The following is a 21703-nucleotide window of genomic DNA, read 5'->3' as shown; positions in this document are numbered from 1 at the left end:
TCTAATGCTGTCCGCAACAAGGAGAGGGCCTACAAAAGGTACCGGAGCCAACCCACCCCTGAATCACATCATCTTTACGTTTCTGCCCGGAATCGTGCTAAGTCTGTTCTTCGCTCTACTAAAAATAATTTCATCCATACTAAATGCTCTCAACTCTCCAACTCGAATTCTTCCCGCTCCTTCTGGCATCTTGCCAAAAATCTTTCTAACAACTTTACCTCATCATCCTTCCCTCCTCTTTTCTACTCTGATGGTTCTGTAGCTATTTCTTCTACTGATAAAGCAGATCTCTTCGCACAGACTTTCTCCTCCAATTCTACCTTAGACGATTCCGGTGCTGTTCCTCCATCACTTCCCCCCTCTGACTTCCTCATGGCTGACATTAAAATTTCTTCAGTTGATGTATTTTCTGCCATCATTGGCCTCAGTACTAACAAGGCATATGGGCCAGATGGGGTCCCTCCTGTTGTTCTCAAGAACTGTGCTTCTGTGCTTACACCCTGCCTAGGCAAACTCTTTCGTCTTTGTCTGTCAACTTGTACCTTTCCTTCTTGCTGGAAGTTTGCTCTCCTTCAGCCAGTCCCAAAAAGAAGGGTGACCACTCCCAACCCTCCAACTATCGTCCAATTGCTTTAACGTCCTGTATTTCAAAAGTTTTCGAGTCAATTCTTAATAGAAAAATTTTAAGGCATCTTTCCTATCACAACCTTCTTTCCGATCGTCAGTATGGGTTCCGTCAGGGACGCTCCACTGGCGATCTTCTCACCTACCTTTCAGACTCCTGGTCATCCTCCTTTCGGGACTTTGGCGAAAGCTTTGCCATTGCACTTGACATCTCAAAGGCTTTCGATCGAGTCTGGCATAAATCTTTAATTTCCAAACTGCCCTCCTACGGTTTCTATCCTTCTATCTGTGCCTTCATCGCTAGCTTCCTTTCTGGTCGTTCTATAGCCGCTGTTGTAGACGGCCATCGTTCTTCTCCTAGATCTATCAACAGTGGTGTTCCTCAGGGCTCTGTCCTATCACCAACTCTCTTCCTTTTATTCATCAATGATCTTCTAAGCTATACATCTAACCCTATCCACTCATATGCTGATGACTCCACCCTTCACCTTTCCATTTGGTTCCCGCAACGCCCATTGTCACGAATCAATTCGCGACATTTCCCTTTAGTGAGAAGCCACGAACTATTAGTGGAAAACGCACTGTGTATCACTCAGCTAACCGTTTCTCCCTCCCTTTCGGAGTATACTTTTCAAAACATTCGTCACTTTCAAAAGTGACCGATTTAATGCACGTCACTAAGTGCGCTACTGAGCGATACAATTGTTTCTTTATCGTTCGCCTCTGCTTCCCTCAACCGTTAGCCACGCCTTGCGTCCTGCCCATACAATGTATTTGAATTCAGTCCAGTTGTTGCTGCGACAGAGAGAGGTCCTGTGCCCGCAGTGTGAGGTCAGCTAGTACCCAAACTCCACAGTTCTTCAGTACTTCCATCCTAGTTCAGCTTAGGTGATACGCAGCATTCATTGACTAGTATTTCCTTTTTGTATTTTGTAGTCATAAGAGTTTAGTTAAGGTGTTTTTCCTAGGCGTAAGTATTTAGCTTTTGTGCGAGTGAGTGAGTGCGTCTCATTTAATTTGATTTGAATTGTAACGTTAAATTTATTTTTTGTGATTAATAAATTTAACAGTTCCTTTCTTGAGCTTAATGTAAGTAAACTCTTGTTTCATTTCTCCATAATTAAGCTTATTTTCCATATAGCTCCTAGCTTGCATAAACTTTTGCTTTCATAACTGGTACTTAGACCAGTCTTGTTGTATTAACTTAAAATCCGTTGTGTCAGGAGTTAATGCATCTGCAAGAACCTGATGTTATTATTATTAGTATTAGTTATTTATTGTCAGGGGTGATGTAACTTTTTCCAGAGGCTAACAGTACAGTAATTCAGCAATTGTGAGTAATTAGTCTCTGCTGTGTACTGTTGAGAAAGTTTATAAATTCTCGTTCTTGAGAATCCTAGCAAGTCAGCGTAAAGTAATCGTTGCTTGATGTAGCAAGACAATCATTGTCTCTGCTCTTCAATATTATTGAATATTAATATCAATTTAAATAATATTTAACCATTTATATTTAAAAATTACTGTGTTATTATAAAAACCCCGTGACACCCATCTCAACAGTTACTTCAAGAAACAAGGGATGAGGCTATGGCACACCTAATGTCTGACTTGGCTCGTATCTCTGACTGGGGTAAAAATAATATGGTTGTCTTTAATGCATCTAAGACTCAGTTCTTACACCTATCAACCCGACAAAATCTTCCACAGGTATACCCACTAATGTTTAATAATATTCAGCTTAATCCTGCATCATCCTTGAACATGCTTGGGGTGTCATTTACTCGGGACTTATCTTGGAAAGATCATATTACATCTCTTGTAAAATCTGCTTCCAAGAGATTGGGTGTGCTAAGCCGACTCCGCTCTTTCTTTACCCCTGCGCAATTGTTGACTCTATACAGGGGTTTTATCCGCCCCTGTGTGGAGTACAACTCTCATGTGTGGGGAGGCTCCCCATATACAGCTCTTCTCAATAGGGTGGAGTCAAAGGCTTTTCGTCTCATTAACTCTCCTCCTCTTACTGACTCCCTTCAACCTCTGTCTCTTCGCCGCACTGTTGCATCTTTATCTCTTTTCTATCGCTACTTTAATGGTCACTGCTCCTCTGAACTGTCTGCTTGCATTCCTCCACCTCTATGACGGGCGCGTAGCACCCGTCTGGCAGCAAACTCTCATCCTTTTTCTGTCCAACTCTCTAATGCAAAGTTAACTGTTACTCCCAGTCTTTCATTTATGCAACAGGTCAGCTCTGGAACTGTCTCCCTCTGTCTGTATTTCCTGCTGCCTATGATCTCCAGTCTTTCAAACGCAGTGTGTCCAGGCATCTCAAAATGATCGGATCTTGAATTTGGCTCTATATTGTATTTTGTTTTTCTCTTGGAGGGAACTGTTACTGGGGGCTCATGGCCTTTGGTTCCTTCTTCCTCGCATAAAAAAAAAAGAAAAAAAAAAAAAACCTAACCCGACGTACCTAACCTATCCTAGGGGAATACGTAACGTAACCTCAGCAAACACACTAAACCTAACCAAACCTAACCCAACATACCTAACCTATCCTAGGGGAATGCTTACCCTAGAGATACGATTGTCCAGGATGAGGGTCATCTGGCAATAATGTCTTGGTTCCAGAATCTTTGAATCCAGTGGTTTATGAACAATATAATTTGCTAAGCCAGAAGGTGTGTGTTGTCCAGAAAAGTTCCTTTGTTGTCAGAAACACAAAAACTACACTGTACCCATTTCTTGATTTTTGCGTACTTTTTGTACAAACCACAGTACCACTGATGTCTGTCTTTTCTAAATTTACATGGTTCCTGACAGTCTGGGCAATAAACTCCCGAAGGTAATACACTGTGTCTTCTAAGAAACTCGATAGCCTCCTCAGATTCTGAGTGGAAACACTTAATGACTCGTAAATAATCAATATCACATCCAGGACACACAGCACGTCTTTCTTCTTCAGAGACCATAGCGAGAGATTTGAATTTCCCATCCAGAATGAATCAAAGACCGCACTTGAAATTCAGTGGTAGCATACCATCACGTAACCTAAAGCAGGCCTGAGTGGGTGATACAGACCTACAAGACGCATGCGCAGTCGAAGGGAAGAGAAACATACGTACGAACGCATGCAATTTTTACCAGGAGTGGCTGAGTGAAGATCTAAGATAGGTTTTGTGGGAATATTAAATTAAATTCATTATTTCTGAAAGTATCAATTTCCGAATGGGGTTATGGGGTTCATTATGATCCTTAGGAATTATACTATACGTTAATGGTGCTAAAATTCCTGAACTGCGTATTGTCCACTTGTAAAATAATACCAATCTTCCTTTCAATATAACTCTTCTAACGCATCCTCCCTGAATACTAAAATTCTATATATTTTTTTTCCATTGTTTTTTTCAACCACCACATCCCACCAAGAAGTACCTTCCCCATAAGTTAATACCCTTTTAAATACCAAACAGTCTTGGCAATCCAACCAGTTATTTCATTTATGCCATCCATCCATCCATTCATCATCCAATCCTACATTACCCCATGAGGAGCGTAGGAGCCCGGGGCTAGGCAAGTTGGTCCTGACATTTAAGATAAGAGTGACCAGCCTCATTCATCCCTGAGTGGCATTACGTAAGCAATAAACCCCAACCATGCCTTGGATATAAACCTATACAAGCTCAATCCTATTGGAGCACCTTAATTACCCACTTAACTACCAGGCACCTTTATGCATCCCACATATTTCCTAAATCCATTTGCTCTAAATTCACTGACCTTACATCCTCCACTACATTCAACTCATGTTCATCCACTGGATGATTTCTGTCAAGCCCTATAAGGATGAAGAGGTTTATGAAGGCTATACATAACCCTTCTATTGGTAATTCCAAATTCTCTCTCTCTCTCTCTCTCTCTCTCTCACTCTCTCTCTCTCTCTCTCTCTTAATAAAGAGAACCATCTGGATGCAAGAGTAACACAGAAAAATCTGTTGTTGGTTTCAAAAGACAAAGGAATAAAAGGATACTGAGTGAGCATATTTGCCACCAAAAACATCCACAGTTTTGGCACCTTGGCCAGGACTGGTAACGGGGCCATGGACTGCAGAGGCGGGGAGTTGTTGAACTTATCCACATGTTCTGCTATGCTGGCGTGGGTGAGTAGGAACCCAGGCATGGATAGGATGTGCTGTGGCCAACACAAAAATAATTGTTGTATACACAATACAGTACAGTGGGTTAGTAAGAACTAAGGCAAGGACAGGATGTGCTGTGACCAACACAATAATAAACTGTCATTTATAATTTGCTTGTTTTAATCCTCTCATTGGCATTTCATCTCGGGTATTATGATTGGGTTAACATCACAAGAATGAACTCAAGTAAGGGTTAGTCATGAGAATCTAAGAGTGTTAACATAGTACTGTGTCCATTACTCCTCTACGTTATTGTGCTTACTCAAAAATCATATAGTTTTATTAATTTCAGAGGATGAAGAAGTGGACCTATGCACCCATGAGGGAACTATGGAAGTTAAAAACCATGCAGTTAGGGATGCCTTCTATTGCAAGATGAGTAGGGTGGTGGGCAGGGAGCTGTAAACAGAAGTGTTAATGATAAGTGCACAGCCCTCAAGAACAATCTCTTGAAAGTTACTGATTCAGTGTGTGAAAAAAAAAAAAAAAAGGGGACACTCCAAGACATAAGGTAATATGGTGGCGGGATGAGGGTGCAGAAACCATAAAAGAAGACTTTTCAGTGAATGGAAAAGGGGCAGTAACAAAGAGGAATACTTGGCTGCCATGTGTAGGGAAAGAAAGAAAGTATACAGTACAAAATCTGAGTCTCAGAGACTTTAACTGGTTAAACTAAACAGTGCTGATAGGAAAAATGTGGTATTTAAGGTGCCAAAGCAGATGATGAGGGGAATACAGAGATATCACAGGTGAGCAGTGCGTGAAGAATGATGGAATGACAGTGGTGGACAGTGAGAATATTAAAGATGCCTGGAGAGAGTTATAACTGGCTGCTGAACGAGGAGTTTGACTGGAATTGGAAAGGTCGGAGTCATGGATCCAGTGTTTGGCCCTAGGCTTTTGATGTTGCTACTGTGAGAAGGGCAATAGGAATGACAAGTGCTCGTGGGCCCTTCGGGCCCCTCGCACTTGCTCCTGCAAAGGGCTCTCGCGCTGCTGTAGCTTATTTTAGTTATACCAATGGGCAAAAAATTCTACAGAGATCCTATGCCGGGCGCCTGGAGTGGCGTTTTTTTGGTCAGAATGTGATCGCTCATTGTATGTAGTAAAAGTTTTTCAATCGTGATGGGACCAAGTTTTTTCACATCAGCGAATTTTTTGTGATTTTTGTGCCAATTTTGGTGCGATTTGAATGTGAAGTTTCGGCTGCCCAAAATACACACACACACACACACACACACACACACACACACACACACACACACACACACACACACACACACACTCACACTGAGGCACCGAGAGAGAGCAGATGCATGTCGACACCGCTCTATACCTGGCCAACTTGGCCTGCGGCATTACCTAAATAAGTATCTTTATATGAGTCAAGCTCTATACAAGGTTAGATTAAATGGTGTTCTAATATAAAAAGAAAAAAAGAAAAAAAAAGAAGTTTTAAGTAAGACCTGGTCAAACAGAAGAGTAAACAAACAGCGGAGGAATGCGCACAATCAGCTGATCGTTGTTTAGTCTACAATCTGCCCCAGAGAATGTAAGTACTATATGCACTTTCAGTACTGCAAAATGACCACATACTTTATTAAAGGAAATTTGGAAAAGAAAAGGGATAAAGGCAGAAAGCAGGATGATGATTTCTACCAAGAACTGGTTGAAATGGAGACTCACAACAAACTGGTTGAAAGAGTAATTAGGATTGGAGATGGTTTTTCAGAATGAGATTGATGAAATTAAGAAACAGATGCACTTGCAAAAGGAAGAAATAAAAAAATTAGGAAAGGAAGTCAACAAGAAAGAAACAGCCATAAATGAGCTAACAGTTGAAGTGGGTACACTTAGGAGGAAAATTAGTGAAATGGCAAGTACAGTAGTCAACCACGAGAGTATTATGGAAGAGTTCAAAATTGATACAGAGACAATTAGGCAAGTAAGCAGTCTGAGAGATCAGAGCAGTAATACTGAGGAGAAGATAACACAGGTGAATGAAGCTGTGCAAAGCTACAAAAATGATGTGGAAACCACTTATGCTGAAATGGTGAAAGTAAAGAAAGACTTGGAAACAAGGGTGGAAGAAGAAAGCATTAAAAAAGAAGTGAAAAAAATAATCCAAAACAATCCTAAGTTAGTTAGAGATTCAGTAGATATTAACAAATCTATAGTAATCACTGGTATACAAAAGGTAGAAGTAAAAAACAATATCTCAAGAGACAAAAAGGAGATGGCAAATGTAATGAGCATATTGAATGAAGTATCAGAGGAAATCTGTAGTAAAGACATAGAGGAACACAAAAGGTTAGGGAAATACGAGAAAAGCAAGTCAAGATCCCTAAAGGTAACATGCCAGAGTGTAAACACCATGGAGGAGATACTAAAATATGCAAAGAACCTTATCGAAAAAGAGGAGTTCAAAAATGTATGGATAAAAAGATGCCTAACACAAGAGGAACTGGAATTACTGAAAGAGAAGAGGGAAGAAGCAAAAACAAAAAATGAGGGAAGATCAGAGGAGGAGAAGAATACATTTTTTTACAAAGTAATTGGATTGCAGGTACGAAAGTGGTACATAAACAGGAGGGAATAAAAAGGAGGAAGGTAGTAGAACCATATCATGATAAATATATAAACAAGATGATTAAGTTGATGTACTTAAATGTGGATGGAATGGTATCTAAATTATTAGAGATGAATGATTATGTCAGAGAAAATGAACCACATATAATATGATTAACTAAAACAAAAATAACACCAAGAATATCGAATGACATTCTAAACTTAGAGGAATATAATATATGGAGAAGAGATAGGAACTTAAAAAAAGAAGGAGGAATTATAATATTAACTCAGAAAAATCTAAAAGTCAAAGAAATAGAATTTGATATACCCTCACAAGTAGAATTGATTGCAGTAGAGATAAATACATCTGAAGGGAAAGCAATTGTAGCCAATTTGTACATGCCACCCAGATCAAACACATGGGAAAGAGATGAGTATGAGGACCTGGTGGAAAGTGCAATTCAGAGTTTAAGAGCATTACTACATAAAACGGAAGAGAAATCGAAAAGAATTATATTAACTGGAGATTTTAATACAAATATAAATTGGAATACTCTAGATATAATAAGCTAAGAAAGCTGTTAGGACCAAAAGCTCCTGGATCTTGTGCAAGAGTTTTTCCTAACGCAACATGTACGGGAAAGCACCAGAAAAAGAGGACTCGATGTGCCCTCAATGCTAGATCTTTTATTTACTAGGCAAGAAAACGATGTTGACAATTTAATACATCACCCTCCATTCGGCAAAAGCGACCATGCAGTACTAAACTGCAATTGCAGGATTGCATATGACATAGATAACAGCAATGAAAGTTACAAAAAGAACCTAAACTATAAAAGGGGAAAGCATCATGACCTAAAGAAGTACTTCTTAAAAACTGCTTGGGAAATGGAGCTTAGAGGACAAGATTTAAATGCTATACATATATGAAATATTCTGTGAACTTTATGAAATAGAAGTCCAGAAGTACATCCCAAAGCACAAAGAAGCAGAAAAGAAAATAAAGAAATGGTTCAATACAGAATGTAAAAAATCAAAAGAAAAAAGAGATTTGTTGTGGAATAGATACGGAAGACACAATAGTGAAACGGCAAATAATTATTACAAACAGGCAAGAAACGATTATACAAGAATAAGGAGGGAAGCCCAAAAACAGTTTGAAGAGGATATCATACAAAAAAGTAGTGATCAACCAAAGCTATTTTACAGCTACATCAGAAGCAAAACCAAAGTAAAAGATAAAATACAATCCATTACGGATGATGTAATCACCTATACACAAGAGAAGGATATTTGTGAAGCACTAAACAAGAATTTCCAATCAGTTTTTACTGAGGAAAAAAATTTTGAGAGGGATTATGTGGAACATGCATGCCCACACATACTACCAGATATACAAACATCAGAAAAAGAAATACAGGAGGAGCCAAGTAAATTAGACAAAGGAAAAGCAAATGGTCCTGATGAAATTTCATGTTGCGTGCTACGTGAATGTGCAAAGGAGTTAAGTAAACCATTATTTTTAATTTTCAAGAAATCCTTGAGTCAAGGTAAACTACCTGATATTTAGAAGAAAGCAAACATTGTTCCCTTATTCAAGAAAGGGAATAGACAAAATCCACTCAACTACCAACCAGTATCACTGACCAGTGTTGTAAGCAAGGTATTAGAAAAGCTTATAAGAAAAGCTTGGGTAAATCACTTAGAAGAACACAGTATGATAACAGAAAGACAGTTTGGTTTCAGAAAAAGAAAATCATGTGTTACTAGTCTTTTGAGCTACTATGACAGAGTAACAGACACATTACAGGAAAGAGAAGGATGGGTGGACAGTATCTATTTAGATTTCAAGAAAGCATTTGACACAGTACCACACCAAAGACTTTATGGAAACTGTACCATCAAGGAGGAATTCGAGGCAAACTGTATTGTTGGATGCAAGAAAAATGAGAACAGTACTAAGGGGAAATTACTCATCATGGAAAGAAGTGACTAGTGGAGTACCACACAGCTCAGTGCTGGCACCAATCATGTTTTTAGTGTACATAAATGATATAGACAGTAACACTGGAAATGAAAGCTATCTAAATATGTTTGCAGATGATGCAAAAATACAAAGGAGAATTACTAACACAGACTCTTGTAAAGAGCTACAAGAAGAATTTAAAAAACTTCATGAATGGAGTAATATATGGCAAATGGAATTCAATGTGGACAAGTGTCATGTAATCAAGTTTGGTAAAAGTGGAAAAAGACCTGATTGGGATTATACATTAGGAAATAAAACCATATACACATCAGAAAGAGAGAAGGACCTAGGTGTGACTGTCAATAACAGACTATCTCCAGCTGACCACATCAGTGGGAAGGTACAGAACATGTACCGGTATATACTGTTTGCCAATATGAGAATAGCATTTACATACATAAATGAAGACATGTTAAGAAAGATAATAACATCATTCATCAGACCAACCCTGGAGTATGCATCAGTTGTCTGGAGTCCTCATCTCAAAAAACACATAGACAAGATTGAAAAAGTTCAAAGGGCCGCTACAAGATGAGTACCAAGCTTAAAGGATCTAAGCTATGAAGAAAGACTAAATAAACTGAATCTACCAACACTAGAGGAGAGAAGGAAAAGAAGTGACATGATTATGCTATATAAATGCATATCAGGGAAGGAGATAATAGACATAAATGATTACTTAACGTATGAGGAAGCATCAGCAAGAGGACACAGCAAATAACTGCATAAAATGAGAGGTGATAAAGACGTAAGGAAATTTAGTTTCCCAAATAGAGCAATTGATCAGTGGAATGCACTACCGAATGAAATAGTGTGTGCTAAAACAATTCACAAATTTAAAGATATGTACGATAAATATGGTTTAAGACAAGGGACAGTACGAGCTTGACTCATTCCTGTAAAGATACAATTAGGTAAGAACAATTTGGTAAGAACACACAGCTAGTGCTACAGTATATTAGATGCAATTGGGGAGGGCAGCAGGTGTATTTGGGTTGACTGCTGAAATGATGAAGGCCTCAAGGGATACAGGCGTGGGTTCTGCTACTAATTTGATAATTTCAATATTATATTAGTATGTTGTCCCAGACAACTGGCTGAAGAGTGTGAATGTAAATGTGTACTGTAAAAGGGGAATGGTGATGTCCAGGAAACATGAAATTGTAGACACATAAAACATGGATCAGATAACAAAGGTAATGGAGATAGTCCCAGAAGGTATGATCTGAGAAAAAGTGAATGGTGATGACATGCAGTATGGATTTATTCCAGAAGAAGGGACCCAACTGCTTCAAGAAAAAAATATAAGACAGAAAAGGTAGCTGCACTTTGTTTTGGCTGATTTGGAGAAGGCCTCTGACAGTGTCCCGAGGAAGGTGGTGAAGTGGGCAATGAAAAAGCTTGGGATTGAGGAGTGGCTGGTTAGAGTGGTTATGGTTATGGGGGAAGTGATGGCTGAATCGGCAAAGATGTGGCCTGCAGCCAAAATAGACCCAGGTTTGCATCCTGGCTTGGGCAGGGAACAGATTAAGGATTTGAGTTTCAAAGGGCAGACTTTACTGATCCACCAGAAGACCCACTGACATGTCATAAAAATACCCCAGCTAATACCAGTACACCAATGATGGATGAGACAGACCTAGCATGTATTCAATATGAATGGTGGGTGTTAGTGCCAGTGATGACATGTAGAGGTTTATGGGATGTAGGAGGACTACTGGGCCTTGGGGACAGGCTGTGAAGCCTATGCCCTGAGTCGGACATTTAAAACGAAATAAAAAAGACAAAAAAAATGTGGGTGCTTTGAATTATGAGTCTTCTGTGAATGCATCACGGGTTAGTCTTGAGCCCCTTATTGTCTGTCATGGTGCCTGAAGCTCTGATATGTAACTTAAAAAATGGACTCCCAAGGGAGATGTTATATTCTGATGACTTGGTGCTGTTTGTAGAGACTGAAAGGGAGGTAAAGAAAAGATTTAGGAAGTGGAGAGATGGCGATGGGGCACAAAGGTCTGAGAGTAAATGCAAATAAAACTAACTATCTATCTATCTATAGCCCGACGCCCTAATCCCGCAAAGGGTGGCCGCAGACAAAACGCCTCCAAGTCGCTCTGTCACCCACCATTTGACTACCCTCCCCCCAACTCACCCCCCCCTCCCTCATATACCTCTCAACTCCATCCCTCCACCTCATCCTCGGTCTACCTCTCCCTCTCCCTCCCTCCACCTCACCTACATACACCCTCTTAGTCAGTCTTTCATTCTCCATTCTCTACTCATGTCCAAACCACCTCAATGTATTTCTCCTAATCTTCTCAACCACATCCACATCCACCCCACAGCGTTCCTTCACTTCTTCATTCATCAGCCTGTCCCTCCACGTCACTCCACATGCTCCTCTCAAGTAACTCATTTCCACTGCTCTCACTCTTGACTTGTTCCCCTCTTGCAAGGTCCATGCCTCGCTTCCATACGTCAGGGTAGGGATCACAATACTGTACTATCATGCAGTGACTTCTTAACTTCCATACTCACCTCCCTATTTCTCATCACTGCTTTCAGTGTATCAACAACCTTCCTTCCCTGCTGTACCCTTTCACGCACTTCATCCCCCGAAGTTCCATCCTTACTCATCACACTACCCAAGTACTTGAATGCACTCACATTCTCCATATCCTCACCATCCAACCTCACTGCACACTCTGTGACTTCATTCCTCTCAAACACCATAACTTTACTTTTGTTTACATTAACTTTCAGATTCCTCCTCCTACACACTGTCCCAAATTCATTCACCAAACCTTGCAACTCCCATTCATCTTCACTCAACAGTACTGTATCATCAGCAAACAGCAACACCGGAAGCTTCCAAATCTCACCCTCATTCATTAGAGCCACCCCCACATCCACTGCCCTACCCTGCACCTCCTTTACAACCCCATCCATGTATATATTAAACAGCCATGGAGACATCACACAACCCTGTTTCAGTCCCACAATATCTAGGGCTAGTGGTGATACTGTCAAAGCAGCAGGAGTATGGACATGTGCAATCTGTCACTAGGGTGTGGGAAGAAACTCCATCTTGTGCACTGTTTGCATTAAATGGGCAAATACGAGACCAAGCAGGATGGCGAGCTGCCATTAAGTTCGACACACGCAAGCATGCAGGAGCCTTTATATCCATGCATCCATCCATCATCCAATCCTACATTGCCCCATGAGGAGCGTAGGAGTCCAGGGCTAAGCAGTTGGTCCCAACATTTAAGATGAGAGTGACCAGCCTCACTCATCCCTGAGTAGCATTACATGAGCAATCAACCCCAACCACCCCTTGGATATAAACCTTCACCGGCTCAATCCGACTGGAGTGCAATTCTTACTCATTAAATCACCAGGCACCAAAATTTGGTTATATGGTTACCACCCAGCGTAGTAAATGGCTTCCTGGTGTACAGGAAACCATTTGGCTAGTCATTCAGTGCAGAGTCACCCACAGGCAGAAGGAAGAGGAAAGAATGAAGGAAAGAAAAAAGAAGGCTGGAGGAGAGGAAAGGGCAGACACCCGACAGCAGCACTACATCGAGTGAGTGGATGGTGAGTGCCCCCACCTATCACAAAGGAGCCTTTATAAAAGAAACAAAATGAAATAATAAGAGATGTGGTGGTATTAGAGGCAGGCTGTTATAATGGTTTTGTGTGTGCAGTGTGTTAGGGAAAGCATGCAGAGACTGACATGCATGAAAGAATTGCTCTTGCTGGAAAGTCTCTTGAGTGTGTGCAGGAGTTTTTGTGTTTGCTGGAAGTGAAGCTGGAGCTATCTCTGTGGCCTGGGTAAGAAGTGGTTGGAGAAAGTTAAGAGAGCTGTTTTCTCTCCAAACACTGAGTCAGTTTTCCCTCCATGTTATGGATTCCTTGTATGAAGCAAGAGTTTGGAGTATAATGATGTATGGTACCGAGACGTGGGTGGTAAAGGAAGAGGATATTTGTGGGCTTGAACAGACAGAAACGACAATATATTCTTCCTTTTTTCTCTCCTATATTCTTCCTTTTTTCTATCCTCTTACATCCTTTTTGCCCTCCTTGTATGTATATATGTATTATTATTATACTGGACACTTCAAAGTCAGTGTTAGTTTTAAGCATGTATGTGTAGTGTGTTCTTGAATGCGAGGCCTGAGGGGGCTAGGGCTGCAATAGAAGATTTGAGAGAAAGGATGATAATTCAAATGTACTGGTATTGTGATGAGGAGGGGTTGATTGAAATTGTTTGGGCACTGAGAGGATGGAGGATGACAATTGGATGTTGAAGGTGAGAGGTGTGAACTTTGAGGGTAAGGTGAAAGGCTGACAAAAAAATGACCTAGAATGAGGTCATACAAAATTACCTCAAGAATAAGGGACTGATAAGGAAGGCTGCCAGAAATCAAGCTACATGGAGTGCTGCCATTAGATGATCAAGGCCAATGCATGCAAGCATGTTGGAGCCTTTATAAACAATGCAATTATTATTATTAGAAGCATCACAGAAAAGATCCAAACCAGTAGATTAAGGTGGTTTGGACAAGTTGAGAGGAAGGGGGAGGGTGGCTGGTTACTGGTATGGGAGAGAAGAATACCCAGACACAGACTGAGGTAGATAAGCGACGAGCTCCAGCACAGAGATCTCAAGGACGGGACTGAGGAGGGAAATGGTTCAAGATCATGACATTGGAGAACTGTCATCAAGTGAAAAGTTTTACACATGCCATTATGGTTTCTGGTCTCTAAACATAATTAAACCTCATCATTCTGGTAATCTGTCAGTAATTTACTGCGGAAACATCAATAACGGGGAACAAATGAGTATTTAAAGTACCACAAACTACCCAAAAACCTTTCAATATGGTACAGTGCTATACTTTTTTGTCATTATTGCCACCTTCAGATGATTTTGTTATCTTGGGAAAGACTTCTCAACCTGGATTAACCAATTCAGTATGAGGCCATTCCTACCTTGAATAAAATCATATGGAATTACCAAGAATATAAAGTACAGTACTAAGAAAAATATGTAATTCAGGCTGAAGAGGTTAGGTTACTTTACAATGCTGAGCCAAAGTTTGGGATATAAATCCTGTGCTGTATTACAATATTGTAGTTTTATGAGCAGGGATATTGTAAGGAATCCTTCCAACAGGCTTAATAGACACTGACATCCACCCACCATTCAATACCTTATTACCTCATCAGAGGAATATGGGCTCAGGGCTGGGTAACTCAGTTTAATTTTCATCTTGTTTCTCTCTATTCAGTTCTTTATCCCTGAGGTCACACTCCAAGACCATATCCCAGGTATTTTTCAGTCTATCTCTCACCACCCTACACTCAATGTCCACATCTCTCACCCTCTGTGCCCAGTTGTCATCCTCCATTATCTCCACATACCTACAACATCTCATTCACAAAACTTATATACAGTATTCAAGTTCCATCCTTCCTCTCAACTCTTCATTCACAATCCTAGTTCCCCCAGACCTCTTACTTTCTCTCTCTCTCTCTCTCTCTCTCTCTCTCTCTCTGAGTGTGTGTGTTCTTACCTAATTGTTCTTACCTAATTGTATCTTTACAGGAATGAGTCAAGCTCATACTGTCCCGTGTCTTAAACCATATTTATCGTACATATCCTTAAATTTGTGAATTGTTTTGGCACACACTATTTCATTCGGTAGTGCATTCCATTGATCAATTGCTCTGTTTGGGAAACTGAATTTCCTTACGTCTTTATCACCTCTCTTCTTATGCAGTTTTTTGCAGTGTCCTCTTGCTGATGCTTCTCCATATGTTAAGTAATCATTTATGTCTATTTTCTCCTTTCCTGATATGCATTTATATAACATTATCATGTCACCTCATTTCCTTCTCTCCTGTAGTGTTGGTAGATTCAGTTTATTTAGTCTTTCTTCGTAGCTTAGGTCCATTAAGCTTGGTATCCATCTTGTAGCGGCCCTTTGAACTTTTTCAATCTTGTCTATGTGCTTTTTGAGATGAGGACTCCAGACAACTGATGCATATTCCAGGGTTGGTCTAATGAATGATGTTATTATCCTTCTTAGCATGTCTTCATTTATGTATGTGAATGCTATTCTCATATTTGCAAGCAGTGTATACATGTTCCGTACCTTCTCGCTGATGTGGTCAGCCGGAGATAGTCTGTTATTGATAATCAAACCTAGGTCTTTCTCTCTTTCTGATGTGTATAGGGTTTTATTTCCTAACTTATAATCCCAATCCGGTCTTTTTCCACTTTTACCAAACTTGATTACATGACACTTGTCCACATTGAATTCCATTTGCCATGTACTACTCCATTCATGAAGTTTATTTAATTCTTCTTGTAGCTCTTTACAAGAGTCTGTGTTAGTAATTCTCCTTTGTATTTTTGCATCATCTGCAAACATATTCAGAGAGCTCTCATTTCCAGTGTTACTGTTTATATCATTTATATACACTAAAAACATGATTGGTGCCAGCACTGAACCCTGTGGTACTCCACTAGTCACTTCTTTCCATGATGAGTAGTTTCCTCTTAGTACTGTCCTCATTTCTCTTTCTATGAGAAAGTCTTGCATCCAACAAAACAGTTTGCCTCGAATTCCTCCCTGATGGTACAGTTTCCATAAAAGTCTTTGGTGTGGTACTGTGTCAAAAGCTTTCTTGAAATCTAAATAGATACTGTCCACCCATCCTTCCCTTTCCTGTATTGTGTTTGTTACTCTGTCATAGTAGCTCAACAGATTAGTAACACATGATTTTCCTTTTCTGAAACTAAACTGTCTTTCTGTTATCATACTGTGTTCTTCTAGATGATTTACCCAAGCTTTTCTTATAAGTTTTTCTAATACCTTGCTTACAACACTGGTCAGTGATACTGGTCGGTAGTTGAGTGGATTTTGTCTATTTCCTTTCTTGAATAAGGGGACAATATTTGCTTTTTTCCAAATATCAGGTAGTTTACCTTGACTCAAGGATTTCTTGAAAATTAAAAATAATGGTTTACATAACTCCTTTGCACATTCTCGTAATACCCAACATGAAATTTCATCAGGACCACTTGCTTTTCCTCTGTCTAATCTACCTAACTCCTCCTGTATTACTTTTTCTGCTATTTGTATATCTGGTAGTATGTGTGGACATGCGTGTTCCACATAATCCCTCTCAAAATTTTTTTCTTCTGTAAAAACTAATTGGAAATTCTTATTTAGTGCTTCACAAATATCTTTCTCTTGTGTATAAGTGATTCCCTCGTCCGTAATGGATTGTATTATATCTTTTACTTTAGTTTTGCTTCTGATATAGCTGTAAAACAGCTTTGGTTGATCACTACTTTTATTTATTATATCCTCCTCAAACTGTTTTTGGGCTTCCCGCCTTATTCTTGTATAGTCGTTTCTTGCCTGTTTGTATTTATTATACGCCCTTTCACTATTGTGTCTTCTGTATCTATTCCACAACAAATCTCTTCTTTCTTTAGATTTTTTACATTCTGTATTGAACCATTTCTGTATTTTCTTATCTGCTTCTTTGTGCTGTGGGATGTACTTCTGGACTCCTATTTCATAAAATTCACAAAATTTTTTATATACAGCATTTAAATCTTGTCCTCTAAGCTCATTTTCCCAATCAACTTCTAAGAAATACTTCTTTAGGTCTTGATAATTTCCCTTTTTATAGTTTAGGCTCTTTTTGTAACTATCATTGCTGTTTACTATGTCATATGCTATCCTGAAGTTATAATTTAGTACTGCATGATCGCTTTTGCCGAGTGGAGGGTGATATATTAAACTGTCAATATCATTTTCTTGCCTTGTAAATATTAGATCTAGCACTGAAGGTACATCAAGTTCTCTTTTTCTGGTGGTTTCCCTCACATGTTGCGTTAAGAAAAACTCTTGTACGAGATCCAGGAGCTTTTGATCCCAACAGCTTTCTTGGCTATTTATATCTAGAGTATTCCAATTTATATTTGTACTGAAGTCCCCAGTTAGTATAATTCTTTCCGATTTCTCTTCCATTTTATGTAGCAATGATCTTACACTCTGAATTGTACTCTCTGCCAGTTTCTCACATTTGTCTCTTTCCCATGTGTTTGATCTGGGTGGCATGTACAAATTGGCTACAATTACTTTACCTTCAGATGTGTCGATCTCTACTGCAATCAGTTCTACTTGTGATGGTATATCTAGTTTTATTTCCTTGACTTTTAGATTTTTCTTAGTTAATATTATAATTCCTCCTCCATTTTTTAAATATCTGTCTCTTCTCCATATATTGTATTCCTCTAAGTTTAGTATGCCATTTGATATCCTTGGTATTAATTTTGTTTCAGTTAGGCATATTATTTGTGGTTCATTTTCTCTGACATAATCATTCATCTCTAGTAATTTAGATACCATTCCATCCACATTTGAGTACATCAACCTTATCACCTTGTTTATATACTTGTCATGACATGGTTCTACTATCTTCCTCCTTTTTCTTCCATCCTGTTCGTGTACCACTTTCGTACCTGCAATCCTATTACTTTGTAAAAAAAATTTCTTCTTCTCCTCTTCTGATCTTCCCTCATTTTTTGTTTTTGCTTCCGCCCTTTTCTCTTTCAGTAATTCCAGTTCCTCTTGTGTTAGGCATCTTTTTATCCATACATTTTTGAACTCCTCTTTTTCCTTAAGATTCTTTGTATTTTTTAGTATCTCTTCCACAGTGTTTACACTCTGGAAAGTCACCTTTAGTGGTCTTGTCTTGCTTTTCTCATATTTCCCTAACCTTTTGTGTTCCTCTATGTCTTTACTACAGATTTCCTCTGATACTTCTTTCAGTAAGCTCATTATATTTGCCATCTCCTTTTTGTCTCTTGTGATCTTGTTTTTAACTTCATCCTCTTCTATACCAGTGATTACTATTGATTTGTTTATCTCTACTGAATCTCTGACTAACTTTGGATTGTTTTAGATTATTCTTTTCACCTCCTTTTTAATGCTTTTTTCCTGCACCCTTGTTTCTAAGTCTTTCTTTACTTTCACCATTTCAGCATACGTGATTTCTACATCATTTTTGTAGCTTTGCACAGCTTCATTTACTTGTGTTATCTTCTCCTCAATATCACTGCTCTGGTCAATAAGACTGCTAACTTGCCTAATTGTCTCTGTGTCATTTTTGAACTCTTCCATAACACTCTCGTGATTGACTACTGTACTTGCCATTTCACTCATTTTCTTCCCAAGTGTACTCAATTCCACGGTTAGTTCACGGATGGTTGTGTCTTTCTTATTGGCCTCTCTTCCTAGTTTTTCTATTTCTTCCTTTTGCAAGTGCATCTGCTTCTTTATTTCATCAATTTCATTTTTGAAAGCCATTTCTAGTTTGTTTACACGTTCAACCAGTCTATTGTGGGTCTCTACTTCAACCAGTTCTTGGTAGAAATCATCATTTTGCTTTTTACCTTTATCCCTTTTCTTTTCCAAACTTGTTTTACTGAAGTATGTATCCATTTTGCAATACTTAAAGTGCAAAGCATATACTTACAATCTCCGTCTTGTAGTCTAAACAAACCTCAGAGATGACTCAGCGTATTCTTTCGTCTTGGTTCTATTTCCTGTTTTTACAAGTCTTGTTGAAACTTATTATTTTTTTCCTTTTTATAATGAACAATCATTTAGTCTAACCTGGTACTGAGCTTGACTCATACAAAGATACTATTTAGGTAGTGCCACTGGCCGTGATGATTTGGTACGGAGCTCCGGTGTCACACGTCCACCTAGATTGAATCCCTGTGTGTGTGTGTGTGTGTGTGTGTGTATTTTTCTAGTTGTGATATACAGGAAATGAGCAACGCTCATGGGATCCCGTCTCTTTCTCTCAAAGAGTTAAATTTTGCTTCGAATTCATTTAAGTTTTTGAACTGGACGATCTCTTTCTCCAGGCTTTTCCACAGGTCTATGCATCTATGTGGAATACTGTATTTCTTGATATCCTTCAAGCAACTTGGCTTTTTCAGTTTCATTCCGTGTCCTCTTGTTACTCTCCCATCCCATACAAACAGATCTTTTCTATCAATTTTATCTATTCCCATCATGGCCCTGAACAATGCAATCATGTCACCCCTCTCTATCCTTTCTTCCAGGGAAGGCAGATCCAGCTTATCCAGCCTCTTTCTGTATGACAGATCTGCCAGGCCAGGGACCATCTTGGTTGCTGTTCTTTGTAGTCTCTTGATCTTGTTTATATCTTTCTTTTTGTGTGGGGACCACACTATTGCTGCATATTCCAATCTGGGGCGGATCATGGCCACTATCTATTCTTTCATCATCTCCTCATCTTTGTAATGAAATGTCACTCTTATGTTAGTCAAGAGATTATACGTCTCTCTAACTATCTAGTTAATGTGTTTTTCTAGTGACAAACTATCATGAACCAGCACTCCCAAATCTTTCTTTCCTCTCACTTTTGTGATTGGTTCATTACCCATCAAATAATTCAGTGATGGCCTCTTGGTACTTTTACACATTTCCAATATTTTACATATTTTTGCATTGAATTTCATTTCCCATATCCGGCTCCAATCATGTATCCTATCCAGGTCCTCCTCAGCACTTTACAGTCTTCCTTAACTTCTACTCTCCCCAAGACCTTTGCATCATCAGCAAACAGACTTGCATAACTGTTCATTCCAAATACCACATCATTTACGTAAATCAGGAACATCACTGGCACTAACACCAACCCCTGTGGGACTCCACTTGTTACTTCCCTCCATCTAGACATCCTGTCCTTTATTACTGTCCTCATTTGTCTCTCTCTCAAGAAGTCTCTCATCCACTCAAAGAAGTCTCCCTTCAGTCTTCGTATGTCCTTCAATTTCCACATTAGTCGCTTGTGGGGTACCTCGTCAAAGGCTTTCTCCAAATCAAATCAAAATACAGTAATCCCTCTACTTTCCTGATGCCCATTTTCCAGACATCCCCACTTACCAGACATAATCGTCCCAGGATCCAATATTCCCAAAATGGTCCGAAAACTGCAAAAATCTCGAAAAAAAAAAAAATTCCCGCCTGTAATTTGAACTTGGCGCGCGTGGCGTGGGACAGCTTTGTTGTGGCGTGTCATTCCTCCGACGTCCACTAGAGTGCCCCTGCATCCTCCCCACTTTCCGCCTGTCTCTTGTCGTGAGTGAACGCTCGTCGTCATGGCTGCCCACGCGCTCACTTTTGTGGTGGTGCCTTACTCCTGTTGCTCTCGTGCCTCTCCTTCGTGTGTGTGATGATGGCCCCACCACCTGAGAAGAGGAAGAGAGTGCTATTGACTCTGGAGAGATATTGGAGAAAGTAGATGCGGGATGGTCTTCTTCACGCATCCTCTGTGAGTTCAACCTGGCCTGATCTACTTTGTTTGATATTAAGAGATCCCGAGACAAACTCATGCAGTACACGGCTGACTTCTCGTCGAAAAGCAAACACAATGTGGAGAGGAAGACGATGTTTACTCCCAAGTTTGCTGAAGTCGACCGCTCCACGTTGATTTGGTATCGACAGCAACGTGCTGCTCGTGTGATGGTACGTGGTACGGAGCTGAAGGCTGCTGCTGAGAAGTTCACAAGGCTTCATGACGCCCTAGACTTCAAGGCATCCAAGGGTTAGCTCTTTGCGTTTAAGTTGCGGCATAGCCTTACCAACTGTAAGTCTCACGGCGAAGCTTTGGACGCTAACGAGGATGGAGTAGAGGAGTTTCAGCACAAGGTGAAGGGCTTGATCGACAGGGAGGGCCTCACTCTCGGTCAAGTCTACAACACTGACGAAACTGGTTTATTCTATCACTCTTTGCCTACGAACACTCTAGCCGAGGAGACGGAGAATTGTGTACCTGGTCACAAGCTCTCCAAGCAACGGCTACCTGCTCTGTGTTGTGCCAATCCTAACGGCATGCACCGGCTTAAGCCCATTATTGTTGGCCGTGCAAAGCAGCCTCAGTGTCTTTGTGGGGTGATGGATGTCCTTCCTGTCATCTGGTACCATTCCTTGAAGGCATGGTTCACAGCCCACATATTCAAAGACTGGTTCCACGCCATTTCGTCAAGGAGGTCATACATTACCAGACGGAGAAACTGGGAATCCCACGCGACCAGGTAAAGGCCCTCCTTCTCCTCGACAATGCACCTGCCCACCCGTGCGACAAGGACTTGGTGGCTGAGAATGGCCGCATTAGGATCATGTTTCTGCCACCTAATACTATTGTTCTCATCCAACCA

General features: G+C 40.0%; 1 protein-coding gene across 1 annotated transcript in view; it reads right to left on the bottom strand.

Annotated features, from left to right (window-relative positions):
• Nucleotides 1–21703, bottom strand: part of LOC145390721 (UDP-xylose and UDP-N-acetylglucosamine transporter-like) — a 144409-nt gene that overhangs the window by 37132 nt on the left and 85574 nt on the right. The window contains exon 6 of the mRNA XM_080265515.1: nt 4653–4813. Within this exon, the coding sequence (XP_080121641.1) occupies nt 4653–4813 (161 nt within the window). The remainder of the gene's footprint in view (nt 1–4652; nt 4814–21703) is intronic.

The sequence above is a fragment of the Coenobita brevimanus genome, chromosome 15 (genome assembly GCF_032717465.1).
Source record: "Coenobita brevimanus isolate Jiangsu-jjx chromosome 15, ASM3271746v2, whole genome shotgun sequence".
NCBI lineage: Eukaryota > Metazoa > Arthropoda > Malacostraca > Decapoda > Coenobitidae > Coenobita > Coenobita brevimanus.
The sequence above is the reverse complement of the archived record's forward strand: the minus strand, read 5'-3'. Positions and strand labels throughout refer to the sequence as shown.